Raw genomic sequence first — 21,721 nt, forward strand, 5'->3', positions numbered from 1 at the left:
TCCCAGCCCGTCTCTGGTGAGCTGCTCCCAAAATAGCTATTTGTAGCACGCTGATATCGCAAACCGCCGTCTCCTCTCACAGCCACGCACCCCCCATGCCCCCCCCATCCCCCCACCCCCACCCAGTCGCACCTCACCCCCCGCTGGGGCGAGGAGAGGCTTTTGGCGACGGTCGGACCCATGGGAGAAGGGTTCTGCAGGGGTCGGGAGGACCCAGCCCCGGCAGGAGCCTGGGAGTTGTGTGTCCACCCGGTGGTTGTTTTTGTTTTGTTTTTTTTGGAGACAATTCCACAGCACTTCCGCTGATTGATCATTAACCTGGTGAGTTATTGCTCTTCTAAGCAAAGGTCAGGGGGAGAAAAAGGTCTAATCTGTCAAGGCAAACCCACTGCTCACTCAGTTTCATTTTGATTTCTTATCCGGGCTGGCTTCTGTTTGGGGTTTCAGGAGGTCCTGGACCCTCCATAACTCTCCCCTCCTCCTCCGAGCTCTCCCCTCCCTCGGGCTCTCTGTGGAGTGGGAAAACCTAAACTCCTTCCCTTTAGACAAAAAAAAAAAAAAACGAGCCAAGGGAGGGTGAGCAGCCCCGCGGGAGGACGCCGTGGGTGCTGCGCGGCTCCCCGCCCTGCCCCGGGGGGGGCATGAGCCCACCGGAGGGTGCGGGACGAGCAGGGGCCGGGCTGGCCCCGCACCGTCTCTAAGAGAAAAATTAATGCAAGCCAAATACAGCAAAAAAACCACAACCCCAAATCAAAACAAAGAACGGGGAGGGGGGCGGGGGGGGGGGGAAACCTCGCTTCATCCCTCTTCTGCCTGTACTGCGAGGGAATAAATTAAAAACAAAGAAAAACAAACACCACCACCCCCTCGCCCTCCTTGCTGGAGCAGTTATTTATGCCAGCTTCTTTTTGCTTGTTTGTTTGTTTGTTTCTTTTTTTCTCCTCCTCCATCCTGCATCCACTCCAAATAAATGCGATTTTCCCTCTTTTCTCCACCTCCTCTCGGGCTGCCCACTTCTCCCATTCCTCCCCGGGCCCGGCGTGGGAGGAACTTGCCGAGACTCAGCCTGCGTTTGCTGAGCTCACTGCGCAGAAAGGGTGTTTTCTTTTTTTTTCTTTTCTTTTTTTTTTTTCTCTTTCCCTCTTTAAAAGTCTCTGTGTGTACTCTACAGAGGGAACTGAAAAGCCCTAGTTAACCGGGAAAGGCTGTGATGTAAGTGGAATATTGCCAAAGCTGTGTATTAAAGTGTGCACGCATGTAATAATAATACTAATAAAAAATACAGCTATAGGCCGCCGACTAGAGAAGGTCACGAAGCATCCGCGGGTGATTTATGGACTCGGGGATGTTGTCACAAGCAGAGTAGGGGTGTGAGGGGAACATTTTTATTTGAGATTAATAACATCAACATACAGAACGGAAACAGGATTATTAAAGCGACTGAATGTTTCCCAAAACGAAAATATTTTTAAATGAGATTGCTTTTTCTTTCTCCCCTTCTTTCTCCCTTTCCGAGTCCTTCGTGCCAAAGTTGCGGTGATAAATCTCGGCGTGGCTTTAAAAATGTTTACGGCTCGAAACCGTTAATTCTGATACCAAATCACTCCTGTGTGAACAGTGTAAAGCATCTCCGTCCTCCCCCTCTTCGTGGCGATCTTCCGACCACATTGGAGAAACACGAAAAAACATATTCTGAACCCTTAAGGCTTTTCTGCCTTGCAGGAAAACGGCCTTGTATTTTCCCTACTGTTATCCTGTCGTTGAACCCAGAGCTAATTATCTACATATATTTAAGATCTTAAACTCATTTATCTCGAAATTACGGCCAGAATTTAGCCAAAACCCTTCCCGATATATATATATTTTTTAAATTACATTCCGAGTTCACCAGCAGCCGTGGACAAACTGCCCCGGTCCACGCCAAACCGTTTCCATCACTAACGTGAACCCCAGAATGGGCGAAGCGTTTCCCTCTCCGTGGGGTTTCCATGGGGGAAAGTGAAAAGAAACACTGGGGAGACAGGGGATCGCATCAGATTTACAGAAATAAACCTGGTGTCCACCGCCTCTGATGAGAATATTGGGTTATCAATGGATGGAGACCGGTGCAATCCCTGGAAATGCTGTGGTCGCTTGGGTGGGAGATAATCTCAGAGGAAATGCTGGGGCTTTTGTTCATTAGAGCCTGTCTTCTCCCCATTTCCACCCAAAGGTTTCTCCCTATGATGAATCCCCTTGCCCACGCTTTTCTAACCGAAGTTTCATACTTTCCCCCCCCTTTTTTTCCCCCCCCAGTTCTTCTCCTTTCTCAAAGTCCACTGCTGCCTCGTATTTGCTGGACCAGACATCCGAGAATTGGTGAGTTTTGCTGAATATCCTACCTGGTCCCCTGTCTGTCTGCGTCTCCGTATCTCCCTCTGCATCAGGCTTGGAAGCCATTCCTTCTCTAAAGTCACCCAACGTGACTTCCCCCCCCAGCCCCCCCCAACCCCAGAATAAGCACGGCTGCCCTAGATTTCAGCTGAGTATTTTCATTTTGCTACTGGCTTGTCTTTAAACTTTGTGATTTATGGCCGTAACTTTGAGGGAGTGTTTTAAATGGAAGATATTTCCTGTACTCCCTTTGAAGGGAAATCCAGTCAGATTGCAACATTTGCTGCTGATTTCGTGACGAGTGCGCGGGAGTTACATTTTAAAGAAAAATAAGCTGCAACCAAAGCAAAGATGGCAATAGACAGGGAGCCTAAAAAAACTACTTACAGGAGCTCAACATAAACGTGCAACGACCTTCTTAACAGGGTTTTTTTCGGCTGCCAGTTAAGGTTAAAACAAAATTTTGCACTTCAGAGGAGTTACTTGCAGAATCCGAGGTACTTCTGATTGCCTAGGTACTCCAAATAAGTCAGTGGAGATCCATATTGAGAAACCTATAGAGTATTTCACCTACAGAGAAATCTTTAAATAGTCCACGACTGTTTTTCCTCTTTCCTTCCCTGGAATTTCAGCGCCGGGGCTCCAAAATAGGAACTATCTTGTAGCAGAAGATTTATGTTGGAGCAGTTCATAAAAAGTCAGATGGGGGGAAAAAAATGGCAATAATGGTGTCCCCTGGTCGAAACCCTCACGTCTGGGATCTGAACGCTGCAGCCAGAACAATAGCTGGAAACACCGTAGTCCTTGGGATAAGAGTTTATCCATCACCTAGAAAACCTTGGCTGTCCAACCCAGAGTAAGTCCTCTCAAAAGTCAAATGTTTACTCGGACACCCTTCTTTTTCTTTCCAGAGTTATCAGCCTAAAGGTGCACACAGGGAAAAAAAAAAAAAAAAGGGCGATGCAAACCCCCCGACGGGTCATACCTTCCCAGCGAAGTCCAAAGAGCCTTTGTGGTCCCTCTTTTCCTTGCTTTGCTAAACGTAAATTCCCCCCCGTCAGCACTTAACCCAAAGGAGCGAGCGCCAGAATTAAAGGAGGGAAGATAATTGCGATGTGAAACAAAAGTAGCACTTTAAAAAAAAAAAAAAAAGTGCAGACACCTAAATTCCTTGCCCTGCCTTCCTCCCACTCGCCAGCCCCTCCTCGTCACGGACTTTCCCCAAAACGCATCTTGGCGAGTTTCTGCTTTCGGCAGCCGTGTGGGAGCGGGGAAAGGCATAAATCTCCCGTGGCGACAGCAGCAGCGCCTTGCATAGCAATAACGGCGTTATTAATAATAGCAATAATAATCATCTTTATTGTTCAACACCTCGCTGCTTTGGCCTCCCCCGGGGGTGATTTGCGCCCTGGATCCCCCCCCCCCAAACCCCTCACCTACTCCCCGGCGGAGGCCGAGGGGCCAGAGGAGCCCCCAGACATTGGGACGCACAAACTTAACGCCGAAGTTACGCGGGGCTGCGGAGTTCCACCAACACAAGAGATTCCTTCCCCCCCCCTCCCCTCCAGCCTTGCAAACACGGGGGTCGGCGGCTCCCGTAGCCCCCCTCGGGCCCCAGAAAACTGGGTTTCATATGGGGGGGGGGGGTCTGCGAGGAGCCAAACGCAGCCGAAGGGCCGGGGGAAGAAAAAGCATCAGCTATTGAAAGAGCCGCGATTGCCGCCGCGGAAGGGGAGGGGGGGAGACTATGACTATGTTGAAACGGTTTATTAGCATAAATTGACACCTAATTGTTAAACACGTGAATCAAAGGCAAGCTTTGCTATCTTTCTGCCTAGGCCTCTGTCCACCACGTCTGCAATTAGCATAATTTTTCACTAGTGACGCTGTTTGGGAGGCTCGTTGGCTTTGCCCGGCAATCCAAACCAAATCTTTATTTTTAAATATCCCCTCCGCTTTATTCCCCCCCTCGCCCACCCCCCCACCCCCCCGTAGCCTGGATTCTTTTCGTTATTATTTTAATCCCAGCCAAGCATTGCATAGTTAAAAAGGGGGGGGGTGTTGTGTTCAGCTTTTCTTTCTTTCTTTTTTTTTTTTCCCTTCTCCTTTCCCTTCTTCCCCTTTGCTGTGGTAAAGCAGAGGCCATTGTTATCAGTGAGCAGCGCGTACCAGTCTATAGGGCAACTAGAATCTCAGGGTTTGTCCATTCAAAGCCCTCAGCTTTTCTGCACATCTTGGAAGCTGGAAAGCATCTTGATTTTTTTTTTTTTTTTCCTCTTCCCAAACGGAGACAGAGAGACAATTTGAGCTGCCGTAACCGAAAGCTCCACTGGCTGAGCCCCCTCCCCCTCTGTTTTGGCTTTTTTTTTATACATATATACATGCATATGCTGGATTTTTTTCCTCTCTCTCGTATATTCCTTTAACGTTTTTAAAGGAAGGGGGTCATTCCTTGCTTATTGATTGCGTGGATGCTGGATGTGAAAATATATTATGTCTGCCTGTGCTTTGCTCGTCAGAGACTAAGGTAAGCCGGACTCAAATAGGCTATCACTTTGTGAATGGCGGAGTATATGTCCCAATGATTTATGACCATATGACTCCAATCTCGGTTCAAGAAGAGTTCACAAGCTTTAAGCTTCCTTCCACGCAGAGACTCTTTTGCAGCCCTCATCCAGGGCCCTTTTTTTCCCCCCTGCTTTACAACTGGGGAGTTCTGGTTGGGGTGAAGCTCGGTTGTGGGGGGAGGGAAGAGGGAAATTTTAGGAATGTGTCTCTATTTTCCAGGCATATCCACGGCAAGGCAGTCGCTGGGATTTGAGCTCTTTCTGAGCAGCCGACCTATTGTTAAGGGCATGTTTAGAATATTTATTATTAATAATAATTTAAATTAAAAGCGGGGTTATGCCTGTTTTCTCTGGCTCTGGGAAATATACCTTAGGAGGGGGCGGGGGGAGGGGAAAGGCGCTGCTCTTCTTCATAAACACAGTCAGGTTGTGAATTTAGGATTTCCAACATGGAGGGGATGGCTTTACAGGAGAATACCTCTGCCTTAGATTTCTTTTATCTTTTTCCCCCGAGCGCCTGATTTTTTTTCCCGAGCATCCTCCTCCCCACAGCCCTTTCCCTCTCACACCTTCCCCCGATTTTTTTTTTTTTTTAAATGTCTCTAAATCCTCGCACTCAAAAGTTGCAGGCAAAGAGTTTGTGGTTAAATGTTACCGCTCACAAAGTGAAACTTGGACCGTGATGAAACACCCAGCGTGGATCCTGCCCGGGTTTAATTGGAACAGGAGATAATCGAATATTTATTATTCTGCCTGAGATTTTTTTTTTTTAAGCAATTCCTTGGAGTAAATAATTAGGATTGCGGCCGTCCTCGGCGAAGATAAATGAGCGGCATTTGTGAGGCGCTGAGAGATGAGGTACAAAGCAAATCTTCTGTGGAAGCCACAAGCGAGCGAGCTTTTGGGCGAAGGGGATTGTAAATTTATTTTATGGACATTTAAAAAAAAAAATCGTCGCTGTTATTTTTAGCTGCTTTAGCTGAGCCTCTGTGCTCGGTTCTGGTTTGGGTTTGTTTTGTTGGTGTTTTTTTTTTTTTTTTTTAAGAAACCTATGCCAGACAGGAAGGCCTTGGAGAAATTCCCACTTCTGCCCTCGTAGATATTTTCAGCAAACCTATTCATAATAAAGGCGCTGCTCTTTGTTAATTAATTCACAGCTTCTCGGCTCGGGTAGTAGAGTCTACTTTTTAATAAGACATATTTATCATGGCGAGGAAACCGAATGAGAATAACTACCAGCAAGGATATCATCCTCTCTGTAGACAATAATACATCTCTGTGGAAGATACAATACAGATTTGGGAATGCATAAAGGATTTAATCAGTGTAAAAAAGCGAAGCAGTCCCTTCGTGGACATGTTGTCTGAGGCTGTGTTAGAAGTATACGGAGGTTTCATATGACATGACATAAGAACACAGCAGCCAGGGAAGGGAAAAAAAGATGTTATTTATTGTCGAGCTGTGGCTTCTGTTAAACCCCGGTACTTAGAAATATCACATTAGACTTTATCTCTACAAAGTTTATTTTATTTTATTTTAGAGAATGAAAGACACCAGATAAAATTAAGTATACAAGAGATACAATTAAATATACAATGGATATCAATTTCAAAACAAAATGCACAGTGGCTCCTTGCAAACTCTGAGCTGCAGAGAGAAGTCTCTGCCTTTTTAAAATACGTGTGCTGTTTGATTGATCCTCACACATCAGATTATTTTCAGGTCAAGATAGTTTTCATATTTCTAAGGGTATTTCTACTCTGTCTTTTTAGTGGAGAAAGTTTAAGCTTTGAGAAAAGAAAGAGAAAGGGAAAGAAAGAGATAAAGAAAAATAAAAAGGTCAGAGAAAGAAAGAAAAAAGGAAGGTTTAATTTTGTAATTTGAGGCTTTGGACTGGGTTTTTAGACTTTTTGAGCTTAGATTGAGGGAGGGAGGAACGATGAAAAATCAAAGGGGTAGAAAGTTAAGAGCAAATGGCCTGGTGACGCGTTTGTTTTCCAAAGGAAAAAAAAAAAACCCAACAGCAATTAAACTGGTTTTGGAATCACATCTTGCCAATGGGAGTTCCAGACTCAGGACCAGTGAGTACCAAGCAGAGCAGGCAATGAAGGGGTATGTTTTCTAAATACAACCTGTGCTACCAGAGAGGGAGAGACTAACGAACAGGCCAAAGGAAGCACATTCTTGAATTCATGCCCCTGCTTAAATCTGCTTAAAATATTTGCACTGAATTCCAAAGACATTATGAGCCCCTGTGTAAACAGCAAATTAAGCCAACTGTGTCAGGACACCGTTACCTGGATAAAACATGTTGACTATTTGCTGTTTTCAGTTTAAAACCAAATATGCTGGACAGAGGCCCTACAATAAACTTAGCAGACTTTTAATTTCTGATGCTATAATGTCTTGCCGGTTTTTACGTGTGTGAATGGCTGATTTGAATAGGTCAGGGATAAGAAAGCAAGACTTTCATTCCTTTCATGCTTGTAGCTAGTAATTATCCATTCTGTATTCTTATATTTACGTTAATGTGTGTGTTATCTGGACATGGATTTGTATACATGCGCACAACACACACACACGTACATGTATATACACATTTATATGGGTGTATATGTCTATGCATGGGTGTGTGTATATATGCATATAGATAAACACACAAGTAAATAGATGTATACAGATGAAACCACGTGTACTTATAGAGCCTGTGTGTAGTTATACATCCTGGGTGCTATCCTCTAAGAGAAAAAGAGGTGCAACCAACCAACCAGGAAAACTACCCCTCAAAACCAGCTCAACACTTTTGCACTGTAACATTTGTTGAGCCTCCTTAGGCTGCACACAGGACAAAATCTGCTCAAAGCATCTGTTCGCCCTGTTCTGCGGGACCCTATTCATGTCATGGGCCTTTCAGGCCCCAAGATGGATTCATAGGCCGGGTACTATTATTGTGTGTTTTCTCCTAACCTTTCAGGTCAGCTTCCAATAGACAGCTGGAAACGGCCTGTCACGTGGCCTTGGGGTGCCAATGTTCTGCCATAGGGGTGTCAAGACCCTGGTAGCCAGAAAAATCATTTTGGGGAGTCCCAGAGATGCAGAAGACAACGTACTACGACAGCTCCACGCTCTTTGGGGGTTACTCCTACGGGAGTGCCAATGGGTTTGGCTACGAGGGTCCCCAGCAGTCCTTCCAGCCGGCCTCTCACGTGGAGAACGACTACCAGAGGTCCGCCTGCTCCCTCCAGTCTCTTGGCAACACAACCCCGCACGCAAAAAGTAAAGACCTGAACGGGAGCTGCATGCGTCCAAGTTTGCCCCAGGAGCACCATCCGCCTCCCCCTGTCTCGCCGCCCTCAAACCCTGCCACCAACAGCACCAGTAGCAACAGCAATAACCAGTCGGGGAGCAGTAAAACTGCCCCCAGCAAAGCCAACCTCAGTGCAAACGCCAGTCTCACCAAGCAGATTTTCCCCTGGATGAAAGAATCAAGGCAAAACTCCAAACAGAAAAACAGCTCCCCTAGCACAGGTACACTGTTCTGCTTTTGTAACCGTCCACTTGCCTAAACAGCGAGGTAACGAAGCCAGAGTGGTCTTGTTTGGAGGGAAGGGAGAGAGGAAGAGGATGTAATGAGGATCCAGCAAGGATCCAGCTAGGATCCTGGTGCTGGGCATGATCCCAAGACTGCCAGCCGCATGCCCCGGCCAGGCCAAGCGAGCCTTGGCCCATCCTGCAGCACTGACTGCGCACGCTTGGTTCATTTTAAACATATCCAGAGCACCACAGGGAAATACAACCAGGCAGTTGTACACAGCCGATGTCTGACTGTGTAGATACAGATACATGAAAATGTACACCCACTGCTCAACCTAGCGATGCTAAAGCAGAGTGCTTAATCTCGTCCCACCTCCCTGCCTCCACACAGAGCAGTAAACATGGTGCTCTGATTGCATGTGTGCATATATAAAGCATATGCATAAACACATGCATATTCTTGCATGCATACACGCACATCTCTAACACGATCAGGAAAAAAAAACAGTATGGAAATATCACTGTTTTGACAAATATATTTATATAAACTTCGCAGCACACACTTCACGCTACATTAATGTAATTTATCGGTTATACCCATGTTTATCTCACAAAAAGGTAGGTACAAATGCTATTTGGTCTTGTAACAATGTACATGCAAATATTTGTGTTACACACATACAAGACATACACAAGATGTGCATGTGTGTGTGCGCATTTGTATCTCAGCAAACAAAATACCTCCCAACACTGACCCGTGCTAGTATTAATTGGCTTTGCCGTGACTGCCCCCCTGCCAAATATTATTTTCTCAAAATTATCTGTTGGAAATAATCGACTCCTAAATAAATGGCCCTGGAATCCTTTTCTACATGACATGATCAAATTTTCATAAACCAGGGGCAGCTTTGGAGAACAGAACTCTTAATAAATGACATGATTATGGAGTGCAGGCTAATGCAAAGGGGTGAGGGAAGGGGGGGTCGAACTCTTGTGCCTGTTCCAGGATTTATTAAGAAACGATGCATTCAATTTCTGCATGTAAGTAATTATCTTTTATTTCATTTCGCGGCCAGCAGAAACCTGCAGCGGCGAGAAAAGCCCTCCAGGCTCCTCGGCCTCCAAGAGAGCCCGCACAGCCTACACCAGTGCTCAGCTGGTGGAGCTGGAGAAGGAATTCCACTTCAACCGCTACCTGTGCAGGCCCCGCCGCGTGGAGATGGCCAACCTGCTGAACCTCAGCGAGAGGCAGATCAAGATCTGGTTCCAGAACAGGAGGATGAAGTATAAGAAAGACCAGAAGTCGAAAGGCATGGGGTCTTCCTCTGGAGGGCCCTCTCCCACCGGCAGCCCGCCCCAGCCCATGCAATCCTCCGCTGGATTTATGAACGCCTTGCACACCATGAGCAGTAACTATGATGCCCCCTCGCCGCCTTCCTTCAATAAACCCCACCAAAATGCCTATGCCATGTCAACTAACTACCAAAACCCCATCAAAGGCTGTCCCTCCCAACAGAAATACGCCAACACAGCCCCCGAGTACGACCCCCACGTCTTACAAGGGAATGGGGTGGCCTACGGGACTCCCAGTATGCAGGGAAGCCCCGTCTATGTTGGAGGTAACTATGTGGATTCTATGCCCACCTCTGGCCCGTCCCTTTATGGCCTCAATCACCTGCCACATCACCAGGCTGCCAACATGGACTACAACGGGCCTCCGCAGATGCCCACGAGCCAGCACCATGGACCATGCGAGACCCACCCCACCTACACAGACCTTTCCACGCACCACGGTTCTTCTCAGGGCAGAATCCAAGAGGCGCCCAAGCTGACCCACCTGTGATAGGGAGCAGGGACAGGCTCAGGCAAAGCGCATGGGACCCCGCCACGGGGCATGGGAGAGGGGAAGAGGGCAGGATCGGCTTCAGGAACATTTGTGTTGAGCTATTTTCTTTCTTTCTTTGACGGGGCAATTTCTACCAGGTTGTTGTGCTTGCTATTATTGTTTCCGGGTTTTATTAGGCACAATTTCCAACCATTTCAGTATTTACTGCCAAAAGCAGCTCTCTCTCTGAAGAGATATACCTCCCGTGTTTCAACACAAATGCTTCTGAAATGGGTTTGAGGTAGTTTTGTGGGAATCTAGCAGATTTTAAGCAGCAACGTCCTTCATTTCCAAACCAAGTACAGATTGTCACTGATAATTCTCGGACACTGGAAAGGAGAATATTCAGCCAGCCAAGTCTTTACAGTTGGTGTCTCTGCATCTACGTAAACATGCACACGTGTATACATTTGCAATCAAAAGAGATTTGCAAGAAAACTATCCTCCTCTCCAACTCCTTCTCAAGAGGAACCTCACGCTTTCCTTTCCAGCCTTCAGAGGAAGTGCATCATTTTTCGCTGAGTAACTTCCCACCAGTCCCCACATAAACTGCAAATATACATACCTGCCAACATGTGGGATTCACGCTCTTCCCCTCCGGTCCCTGCCTCCCCTCTCAAAAATAATAATAATAGTTAAAAATTAGAATAAGAGAGGTCTAAGAATTGCAAAAGGTTCGGGAAAAAAGGTTTTGAAATGCCTAACCCCCCCCCCCAACAATAACAGCAGTCCAAAGAGAGGAAGAAAGGGTTGACAGGTCTGAATATTTTCCCACCTTTGCCTCTGATGACATGAAGTGTCCATTCGACAGCATTGGGGTTTTTTGTTTTGGGGGTATTTTTCTTAGGGTTCATTAACAGAAAAGCAATCTTAAGACTTAGAAGTCCTACGCTTCTTTCCTCCTCTTCTCTTGACCTTACGTGAAAACAGGGTATATTTGAACAAACGGAATGTCCTCCAATCGAAGCAGAAGTGAATGGATCTCTAGTATTTGCTAATGCTTTCTTGTCTGGACATCTTTGTTGCACTTAGAGTTTACATATAATGGGTATAAAAACAACTTTGAAGGGCTTTCGTCCAACTCAGTCGAGATGCCCTTCAATAGGTGTGTGTTCTGGTGAACATTCATATATATTTATTGGTTATAGCCAGTTTAAAATATTTTCCTTTTTTTGTATTATTTATCCCCAATATTATGTATTTATATGAGGAAAAAAGAATCAAATTGTACTTTTTTAGTATTTACTTGTTATAAAGGACATTGTGTTTCCTTGTCATTGTACAACAAGCTTATTTTAGTTATTGTAATTTAGAAAGACCAGTAGTTTTATGTTACCTTCGTACTTATGAATAATGTAATTAGTTCTACTGGAGGCATGAGAGCAGAACCAGACTGTAATTGTATAGTCCTGAATTAGGAGAACTATAGCTATTCCCTCCCTCCCACCTCACCCCTCCTCTTTGGAGATCTTTCTTTGTTCTTATAGTAGTTATTTTATTTCCTTGCTTAAGGGTTGTCTGTCGAACAATTCTTGAATAAACTTTCTGTTATCAATTTTATCTTGTCCTATCAGTCGGATTTAAAGGCAAAAATAAATTACGTGTGAGTAAAAACAGCAAAAAGAACGCAGGAAAGGGACCGCTCGAAATGTTCCACGCTCCACACAGCGGGATTCATGTCCGCGTCCCCTTCTGGGGTGAAACCCCGGGGGTTCGGGCCAAGAGCGGCCGGGCCGGCCCCGCCGCCCCCTGCGCGGTCCCTGCGCGGTCCCTGCGCGGCCCGGCCCGCGGCCGCGGCCACAAAGGGGGGTCACGTGGGGCCGGGGCCGGGCTGCCATTGGGCCGCAAATGAAAACAAAGGAAAAGGATTAATCACCAAAAAAAAAAAAAAGAAAAAAAAAAGGCTCAGAGTTTCCATGCGGGGATCTTAAAACTGAAGATAAATTAAATTACCTATTATAATTAATTATTATTAAAATACACGCACACATGTGTACACACAGGCACACACATGTACACGCAGGCACACACATGTACACACATCCATGTGCACACGCGTGCACACAGACATACATACACCTACACCCCCTCAGACTAACACACACATCTAAAATTGTTATGAAAAGGGGGAAAAAGCCACCACCCAAGGTTACGTTCTCAGTGCAAGCAAAAGGGAGAATAACCCTTTGCCAGCAGCAAAAGCAGATGGGATAATACTGTGAATAATTTGCCTTTTATGCTCTAAAGCCCTAAGAAAACTTATATTAAAGCAGAGAGGGCCAATAAAAGTTTTATGGTTCTGGAGAGGGGGTGAACTGCTTGTCAGGCTCGAAATGCTCCATTTCTGTGGCTGATGAAGAGGGGAAGGTCCCCTCTGGAGGAAAGGAGAGGGGGATTTTGATTGCTGCTGAGAGAAAAGGGTGAAAAGGCTGTAAAAGGTAACGAAAAAAGGGCTGGGCTATAGAAACAGGGAGTGTGTGTGTGTGTTTGTCCATATTTTATACACCTGTGTGCACAGCCAGGGACATCCATAGGTGCCTGGATAAACCCACACATATAAAAAGGTTGAGTAGAGAAAGCTTTACATGAGAAATGATCTCATGCTTCCTTCCATCTCTGATCTCTCTTAATAAATGAAGTTCCAGGTTAATAATTATAACCTTCGCGCAATAATAAATAACGGTATAACAGAAAGACAGGGCTTGTTTTTCTCCCCAGGACCGGGGCTGGGTTATGCCCGTCCATGCAGAGAGCAATTTACCAGTCGGGGATACTATAATTTAAAAGCATAAAAGCGTGCAGGCTTTGATTGGGATCGGCTCAAAGAACAAGAGCTTGGGTTGGGCTTGGGTTTGTTGTTGGCTTCCCCCCCCCCTCATTGAATATATTTTTCCATCTCACATCCCGGTCGCCATGTTGCTGGGGTTTGTGTCAGGGATTCCCAGAAACTAGTTAAAATCGGGAAAAAGAAGCTAGTTCCGAGGCTCAGAGCGTGCCACCTCTGTTTCTGGATGGGCTGCCTCTCCCACAACTCCTCACATCCACGGTTTAATTTGCACCGCTGCATTAAAGCAGCAGGCCTGGGTTTGTCTTACAATTATTGCATTTCTCTATCGTTCACTAACTCTGTGAATTTATTCATATAAGGTGATGCCTTTCCCCTTGAGTAGGGAGGGTTTTTTTCGCTGTGCCTCTGCCCGGTGCGTGGGAAAAATCCCTCTTTCCCCAAGAGGTTCTTTTTTCTTTTTTTTTTTTTTCCTTGCAACTTTAACGTTAGCAAAAGCAGCGAGAACAGTTGGGAGCAGCTGGGAAGTTTCCTTTCACATCCCAAACTCTTTCTCTGCATCCCAGCTCCCCAGTGAACCACACTGTCCCTCAAAAAGGAGAAACCGGCAGCCTCATGACAAAGCCTGAGACCCCCAAAATGCCACCTTAATCCAAACAAGCAAGAAATTATCAGAAACTTAACTATTAATTTTACATCAGTCCTGATCTGCCGAGATTGAGTAGGTCTATGCTGATTACAATAAGTGCATTCAGAGATATGAAATATTTAGGGAAATTCTCCCTTCAGTCGAGCTGCATTTTGTAAATGCTTTTTTATTTTCTTCACCCCTTTGCTAAAATGTGCTTCAGCCTCGGCTTCAGCTTTAGATTTATTATGTGTTTCTCAGAAACCCTTACCACCCACACAGATGCTTGAACTGACAAAAGTTTCTAGGCTTCTCCCTGCGTGAATGCAGCCTGCCAGTCCCTCTCTGCTGCAAAATGGGAGAAATGGAGCTTGAACAAACAAACTACAAACCAGCCACATTTCCATTCTGCAGCAGGCAGCTTATTTTTTCCCCCCCCGAAATTTTTACTTTCAAAACTTCCTGAATTCAGGCCCTTGGTTTAAACCTTTTAAATCTTTCCTGATTTAAGTAACTCCTTAGCAAAAGCTGAATTTCTTTGCTGAGTGAGTTAGGCTGAGCTGTCAAAAGTCTTTCGAGAAAAAGATTGATCGTTTCTCTCTTCTTTTTGGTTTGTGTGGACCCGGGCACTTTAAAAGGAAAAAAACAAATCTTCCTGGGAAATGACTTTTCATTTTATTTATTTATTTTGTAAACTCTGGAAGTGGCACTGTTTATTGGTGGTGGGGGGAAAGGGGGAAAAAAGATGGGAAGGAAAAAGATGTGATTTCAAAGATATCCGTGACCTTAAAACATGTTTGGCCTTTAAGGAAAGTGCAAAGGGTCCATTAAGTCTGGCTTTAGAAGCAGAAGGATTACGCTGTTCCTTTAAAAGTAATTTAACCAGGTAAATCAGGCCGGTCTAACTGTACTTGACTTGAAAGCTCACTTGATTTCCTAAGTGCTCATATCCAGACTCAGACACAAACCTCCGGACCAAACCCTCCTGCTGGCTTGAACTTTCCGAGTTCTGCAACATATATATGATACGCAAATACACCCAGGCAGCCCTGGCCTCGGTTGCCAAACCCGAGATCCCAGCTCGCCTGCGGTTTAGGCTGCATTTCCCTGGCTGCAGCCGGGCACCTCGGGGCGGGGGGGGGGGGGGGGGCAAAGCTCCTTTTCCCACGCCTGGTTACCTACCCCCGTCAGAGGTACAAACTCTCGGGAGCTCAGCAAGGGAGTCTGGAGCCGCCCGGTACAGGCAGGACAGGCAGCACCAGGCAGCACCAGGCAGAGCAGGCAGCGGCTCCCTGCCTGCAGCCCCCCCAGCCCCGGCAGAGCCAGCCGGCCGGCCGAGGAGGGATGGCGGCGGGGGGGGGGGGGAGGCTTTTCTGGGGATCTTCTCTCGCCTCTTTTTTTTTTTTTTTTTTTTAATCAATTAAAGAAAATAATGCTTTCTGTTTGCCACCAGGCCCCGCCTGCCATTGGCCAGGGCTGGCCACGTGACCAGGAATTGGCTGCAATTTCGCCCCAGTCTCGAGTTTAATAGAACAAGGTCCCCATACGCCTGTATTATCAGCAATATAACAATTATAAAAAGCCCGAGAACCATCATCATCACTGCCATAAAAACTGAGGCCCTCAGATTTTTTTCCCTCTCCCCCTCCTCCTCCCTCTCCCCCCTCCCGCTTTTTAAACCCTGGGCCCTGGAAAAGCCATGAATTTTGAATTTGAGAGGGAGATCGGGTTTATAAATAGCCAGCCTTCGCTCGCAGAGTGCCTGACGTCTCTTCCCGCTGTCCTGGAGACATTTCAAACTTCATCAATCAAGGACTCGACATTAATTCCTCCTCCTTTTGAGCAAACCGTCCTCAGCCTGAATCCTTGTTCCAGCAGCCAGGCGAGACCGAGGAGCCAAAAAAGAGCATCTCATGGCCTGCTCCAGCTCCAGCCCCAGCCTCCGGCACAGCCCGGCCCCTTGGCAGCGGAATTCCCCTGGATGAAGGAGAAGAAATCGTCCAAGAAAGCTACCCAGGCTCCATCCTCTTCTTCCTCTTCTTCCCCCCCATCATCTTCCTCGGTGCCGGTCCCTGCCGCAGGATCTCCTGCAGGTTCGTATCATGAGGGGGTGAGGGGGTGTTTGCTGAAATCGGAGAGGATCCGAATAATAAACAATCCCCCCACCCCACCCCCGCCCCAGAGCAGCCCTACCCCAGCCCCCCCTTCCCCAAACAGACTTTGCCCCGCACCTCCCCCGAAACCGTGTCACGCAATAAAATGCACCGCAGCAATGTACACAGCCCGGGGGTGTGTTTGTGTGTGTGTTTCTCCTGCCTCCTCCCCCCGCAAATAAAAGAGCAAATTGCTGTAACTTCTGCAAAAGCGAAGAGGGAGAAGGGTCCGGGGGAGCCGGGCTCTTTATTAGCTCCAGCGGGGGGACCTGGCAGCTGAGCCACAGCTCCATTTGCTTGACTTTCTCTCCCAGCCCTGATTTTTTTTTACAGCCTACAGAGGGAAAAAACCCAAACCCAACCAACCAACCAAAACCAAAAAAAGCCGAGAGAAGAGCGGAGAGGGGGGAAAGACGGGTGGGTAACGCGGAGGCTGCTACCAGCAGGATAGGGAGGCGGAAAGAGCGAGAGCAGGATTCTCAGTGTCCAACACGGTGGGGAGAGCCAGCTTCCCAATGCAAAATAAAATAAATTCACCCCCAAATCCTCCCCCAGCCCCCCAATAAAGCAATAGCCTCTCTCCGAGGCGCCCCTTGGCCGGGGAGCTCAGCAGCCCTGGCCAGGGACCCTCCTTCCCCCGGGACAAAATGTTTAAGACACAATTCACTGTTTCAGTTATTTCAATGGCACCGTTCAGGTAAATGCTCGGGCAGGAGAAGGGCGGACACCGGAGCTCATTGGCCAGATAATACAGGAATAATGAAATCAAAGCCCCGCAGAGTCCGTCCCAGAACTACTGGCAAAAGGAAGGGAAAAAAAAAAAAAAAAAGGAATGGGTCGAAATTCCCCTTACCCGCGAAGGCGGCAGAGAAGGAAAGTCTCTAAAGGGAGAGGCCAGGGAGCAAAATCCTTTCTCCTCCTTGGGGCAAGGGGACCGGAGAGTGATTTCCAACCCTCTTCCACAGTGGAAAGAGTTTAATTAAACATTTATTTTCTCCCGTAGCGGCTTCCTCCCTCTCCCCCCCATGCTCGTTAGTGCGGGGCACGGCTCTGCCCTGCCCGCAACAGGGAGGGGACGGGTCCAGACCCTCCACTTGCCCCCGCTCCCTCTCTTTGCAACGTGCGGTTTTCTATGTGTTTAAGACATCCAGGGGCTGGCAGACACCAGCGGCTCCAGGAGGCTCCGGACCGCGTACACCAACACGCAGCTGCTGGAGCTGGAGAAGGAATTTCACTTCAACAAATACCTCTGCAGGCCCCGGCGGGTGGAGATCGCGGCTCTGCTCGACCTCACCGAGCGGCAAGTCAAGGTCTGGTTCCAGAACCGCCGGATGAAGCACAAGAGGCAAACCCAGTACAAAGAACCCCCCGACGGGGATGTCGCCTACCCCAACCTGGACGAGGGCAGCGACCCCGCGGAGGAGGCTGAGGAGAGCCCAGCTTTCGGGCCGGCTCCGGAGCCCAGCGGGCCCTACCAAAGCGAAAAGTCGGGGAACGAGGAGCCCGGGAGCCCGCGGTTCGCGGCGGCCGAGGCGGAGCGGGCGGCCGCGGGGGAGCCCGGCGCCGCCGCCGGCCCCTCGGACCGTGCCTACCCCGAGAGCCAGGACTCGCCTTTGTTGCCAGAGCTGAGCATCTTCTCGGCAGAGTCCTGCCTGCAGCTCTCGGAGGGGCTTTCCCCCAGTCTCCAAGGCTCCCTGGAGAGCCCCGTCCACTTCTCCGAGGAAGACCTGGACTTTTTTACAAGCGCACTTTGTACTATAGATTTGCAACATTTAAATTTCCAATAGTGACCCCCGCCCGCCTCGCCGTTTCTGCCCCTTCCAGGCGCACCAGCCCCATCCCAAGCCCCTGCCAGCTCCCCCCAGTCTCCCGTACGGGGCGGGGGGGGGGGGCACCCCCAAAACCAAACCCAAGCCATCTCTTATTCAATCACCCCATCCCACTCCCCAGACACTTTCTTTTAAAGCTCCTCACACTGTGGGACCCAAATCACCCCCCAATATTTATTCTAGAAGGCTCACGGGAAAGAATAGCCCGGTTTTTGCTAAATGCAGGTATTTAATTATAGTTTTATTTTTTCCTTATTTATTTTAAAGAAAGCACCCGATAGTTCTCACGCACATCAGAGATGTTAGCCCCCAAGAGAAAACATTTGTAAATCCTTCAGGATTTACTTTCTCAGGAATCAGAACGAGACTTTTAGATTTCTTAATAAAATAATTAATAAAAAAACCAGAGGAATTTTCCTTCCTCTTTTTAAGTTTTAGATGTAGACTATTTATTCAAATCCTTTAATAGTAAATGGCAAATTATTTATTGTACATTATTTTCATAGAGTAAATAAATGTCTTTATAAAACCAAGAAACGTGTCTTGCTACATATTTTGTTCGGAAATGTGTTATTTTTTTGCGTAAATCGTTCGCCTTCCTCTTTCTTTCTTCGCAGTAATGATGTCCTAATAATCTCCTCGTGTGCCTTGAGAGAGGAGACAAAAGGAATTGCTCCCAACTAACATTTCAAGAGGCTTCGGGAGTCAGAAATATTTGTTATATCCAATTCTGTTTGCATTTTCCTTGAGCTTGGCTTTTATTTATTTTGGTTTATTTTTTACTAAATCAAAGCAGGACATTTGTTTCTAATTTTAACATTTGCTGTTCTATTTTTGCAACTGAAAATCCCTCCTGTAAGGAAATCGCCGGATAAAGGGATGGAAAGCAACACAAAGGCAGAGCTCGGAGAGGCACTGGGGCCGCGCCGGGGGCCGCGGCCGCTCCGCGGAGCCCCCGCACATTCCGCGGCCCGCGTTGGGGGCGGCGGGGCTGCGCAGTTCCCCGCGGAGATCCCCCCTTCTCCCACAGCCCGGCCTGGCAAGATGAGCGCTGCTTCGTGCCTTCAGCCCACTCCTTCTTCTTTCATCTCTTGCAGCAGAAAATACAGACGTGCCACCTCGCAATTATTGGTGTTTTAAACGTCCCGGACTACAGGAAAAAAAAAAAAAAGGTGGGAAGGGAGGATATTGTGTAAGTGCAAAAAATCCACCCTGGGAGGGCCGGTATTTTAATCAACAAATAAATGTTATAGAAGAAAGAGGGGTAAGAGATTAGCCTAAAAGAGGCCTTTCTTTTTTCCTCTCCTCTTTTTTAGCAGTACAAACCAGACCCCCCCACCCGGCCGTACAAGTCTGTGTTCTCCTTCCACGGCAACTCGTGCTGCTCTGTCCCGGCTCGCGGATCCCCTTTACGAAAGCTTTCTCGCAACATGTAATTTTAAATACAAAACTCATATATCAGGGAGGGTGAGGCAGAGGGGGGTGGGGAGGCTTATGAATGAAAAGGGGTCAGCGCAGGAATCAATCGCGGTGACACCCAAAATAAATCATATTACGTCTTTGCTAAGTCATTGGTGTTTCCTCAGACACGGCAGAAATTTGGTAGGCGTTCAAGCGGGGTTTGTGCGAAAGTAACGCGAAAAGGCGAGCCCGGGTGGGGCGGCGTGGGGCAGGGGGCGAGCGGCCGGGAGGGGGAGAGGAGGCGCGGGGGGGACGACGACCCGCGGAGGCGGCCTTAAAATGGCGCAGGGAGCCGCGGAGAGGAGCGGAGCAGCCATGAAAAGCGGCGTTGCCACCAGCCCCTTTCTTTAGGGTTAGGGCAGGGGAAGGGGCAGCCCGGGCCGCCCGCCCGGCTCCTCCGGCCCTGGTCTTCGGGGGGGTCTCCCCGGGGGCTGCCGTCTCCCCCCCCCGCAGAGAGCTGGGCTGTTGTCTGGTTTGCTCAGTGCCTGGAGTTTGCCTGGGTTGTGCCATCCTTCCCCCCGCCGTGGCCCGGGGAAAGCGTGGAGTCCGGGAAACTTCCGCGTGGTCGCCCGGTATTTTATTTCGGATTAAGAGCATCAGAGCAGGGCTCGCTTTCTACTTCGGGCTGTAAAAAGAAATAAAATGAAATAAAGCAAGCCCTCGACAGATGTTTTCGCAATTGCCGTTCGCAGATCTGGATTATCTCTTCCCGCTGTAACAAAGGGGGGTTGATTTTACGGCTACCTTTTTATTCTTAATAATATTGCCAGCCTCTTTCCCTACCAAACGAGCAGAGACGTTTCAAACCTGCTAGCATCTCACTCCGGGAAGGAGTAGGTTTATATTGAAAATCGAAGTAGACTGCAATTAAAACATGCAAGTGAACAATATTTAACACCTTCCCATAAATAAAAGGAAGCGCCTAGTGCATGGTTTGCTCTGCCTGCAGTGGAGCTGCCTTCGCATCCTAGCCTGGGAGTCATCACATCCCCCCCCATCGCGCTGCCCTCTCTCACCAGTTCCTCTCCGCTCTGAAAGTCCCAGAGCTATGCGGGGGGAAAGCAAGCCCAGGCACAGCCCAAGTACCACAGAAGGCTATTCATTATCTTTAAGTTTATTTAATATCTCCAGCTTCTGGAACATACTCAGCGGCAGCGTTGGCACTGCCAGACGTTGTCTATCAAAGCGCCATTTGTTCCAGTGCTTTACACATTTCCCCTCTCGCCTCCTCCCCCTCGCAAGCCTGAATACAGGCTTGTTGGGGGACGGCAGGAGCAGGGAATCAGATGGTCGGGGCTGGCCCACGCCAAGAGCCCCGAGCGCCGCCGGGCAGCCCCGGGCCGGGGCGGCAGCGCCGGGCTCGCAGCGGCGGGGCGGTTCAGCCCTGCCCGGTCCCCGGGACCGCTCCGCGCCCTTCTGGTTCGGATCACGGACCTGCACATCCCCTTTGCCTCTCCAGAGAAGGGAGCTTCTTATTCAACTTAAAAATACGTGTACCTAGATATATCTCTCCGCAAATCGATCTTGCAGCGGATTTCCACAAACACACACACCCTTTCCGTGGGGAAGGGAGGAGGGGAAGGGAGAGGCGGAGGGGAGGGGACAAGAAGGGACACCGTCCTCTGTAGGGTCCCCCCTTGCCACGGGGCTGGGAGGGGGCGGCCTCCCCCCCCTGCCACACGGAGGAGGCAGCGCCGGGGTGGGACGGGGGCGGGGAAGGGGTTCCCACGAACCCCCCAACGTAAATCCTGACACCCTATCAATACAAATCTCTAACAAGGGCCCTTCCGCAGATCATAATGACTTCTCAAAGTTGCTGCAGGTCTAGAAAGCATGCCAGTCACAGCCACAGATCAATTCTACACCCACGGAAAGTGACTTAATAAATGGAACCTCGCCAGTTATTATCCTTGCTAACAGCAGGCCCCTTCTTATTTGTCCTAATTAGCAAGACTGAAATGTCGGAGGAAAGAAGGGGAATATTCAATAAAATCTAAATTATTGAATGACTGTAAGATTTCGCCATTAGTTCAGCCATTCTTTACCTTCTTCAAAATGTCAAACAAATGGGGAATGCATATTTGCAACCCTGCCCTTCTGTTCTGTGCAACTGGAGGGCATATATTAAGCATATTAAGCGTATTCAGCTCTTGATCGTTGTCAAAACACGGCAATTGCCTCACGATTATTAACCTAGAAATATGCAAATGAGATACGCTCACACGTGTTGGAGGGATGCTAAAGTAATATTTGTCTTGTGCTGATCTAGTCTGGGGATGTGTTTGCTAAAGAGCTACTCGAAGGCCTGAAGATGTTGAACCAACATCCCGTTAGAGCTATGGGAAGGCTCAAGGCAGAAAAACTTCTGTGAAGGAAACGCGGGTGAGACAACGAGGCAGGAGTTGAGCCTTTAGGGTGTGAGATGGAAAGAGTTAACTTCTCCCGGGGAATCACCTCGACCTCCCTCCTGAGCTGCCGGTGTCAGACTCCGGCTTTCCGGGAATAT

The 21,721-nt window shown here is 48.2% G+C and overlaps 2 protein-coding genes across 2 annotated transcripts; both read left to right on the forward strand.

Moving 5' to 3' along the window:
* The first annotated feature begins 963 nt into the window (after positions 1–963).
* On the forward strand, positions 964–11,862 carry HOXB3 (homeobox B3). The gene is made up of 3 exons (XM_052785301.1): positions 964–2,358; positions 7,915–8,468; positions 9,554–11,862. The coding sequence occupies exons 2-3, from the start codon at positions 8,033–8,035 to the stop codon at positions 10,315–10,317; spliced, it is 1,200 nt and encodes a 399-aa protein (XP_052641261.1). The 5' UTR covers positions 964–2,358; positions 7,915–8,032; the 3' UTR covers positions 10,318–11,862.
* Positions 11,863–15,286: 3,424 nt separating this feature from the next.
* Positions 15,287–18,204, forward strand: HOXB2 (homeobox B2). The gene is made up of 2 exons (XM_052785304.1): positions 15,287–15,865; positions 17,069–18,204. Exons 1-2 carry the CDS (start codon positions 15,472–15,474, stop codon positions 17,710–17,712), a joined length of 1,038 nt encoding a protein of 345 aa, XP_052641264.1. The 5' UTR covers positions 15,287–15,471; the 3' UTR covers positions 17,713–18,204.
* The last annotated feature ends 3,517 nt before the right edge of the window (positions 18,205–21,721 follow it).

Source organism: Harpia harpyja, chromosome 4 (genome assembly GCF_026419915.1).
Source record: "Harpia harpyja isolate bHarHar1 chromosome 4, bHarHar1 primary haplotype, whole genome shotgun sequence".
Classification (NCBI taxonomy): Eukaryota; Metazoa; Chordata; class Aves; order Accipitriformes; family Accipitridae; genus Harpia; species Harpia harpyja.

Excerpts from the sequence above, each read along its gene's own strand:
- HOXB3 (XM_052785301.1), top strand. The coding sequence starts at position 8,033 with ATGCAGAAGACAACGTACTACGACAGCTCCACGCTCTTTGGGGGTTAC. Across the intron at positions 8,469-9,553 it reads AAACAGCTCCCCTAGCACAG|AAACCTGCAGCGGCGAGAAA; the intron begins GTACACTGTTCT and ends CGCGGCCAGCAG.
- HOXB2 (XM_052785304.1), top strand. The coding sequence starts at position 15,472 with ATGAATTTTGAATTTGAGAGGGAGATCGGGTTTATAAATAGCCAGCCT. Across the intron at positions 15,866-17,068 it reads TGCCGCAGGATCTCCTGCAG|ACATCCAGGGGCTGGCAGAC; the intron begins GTTCGTATCATG and ends TATGTGTTTAAG.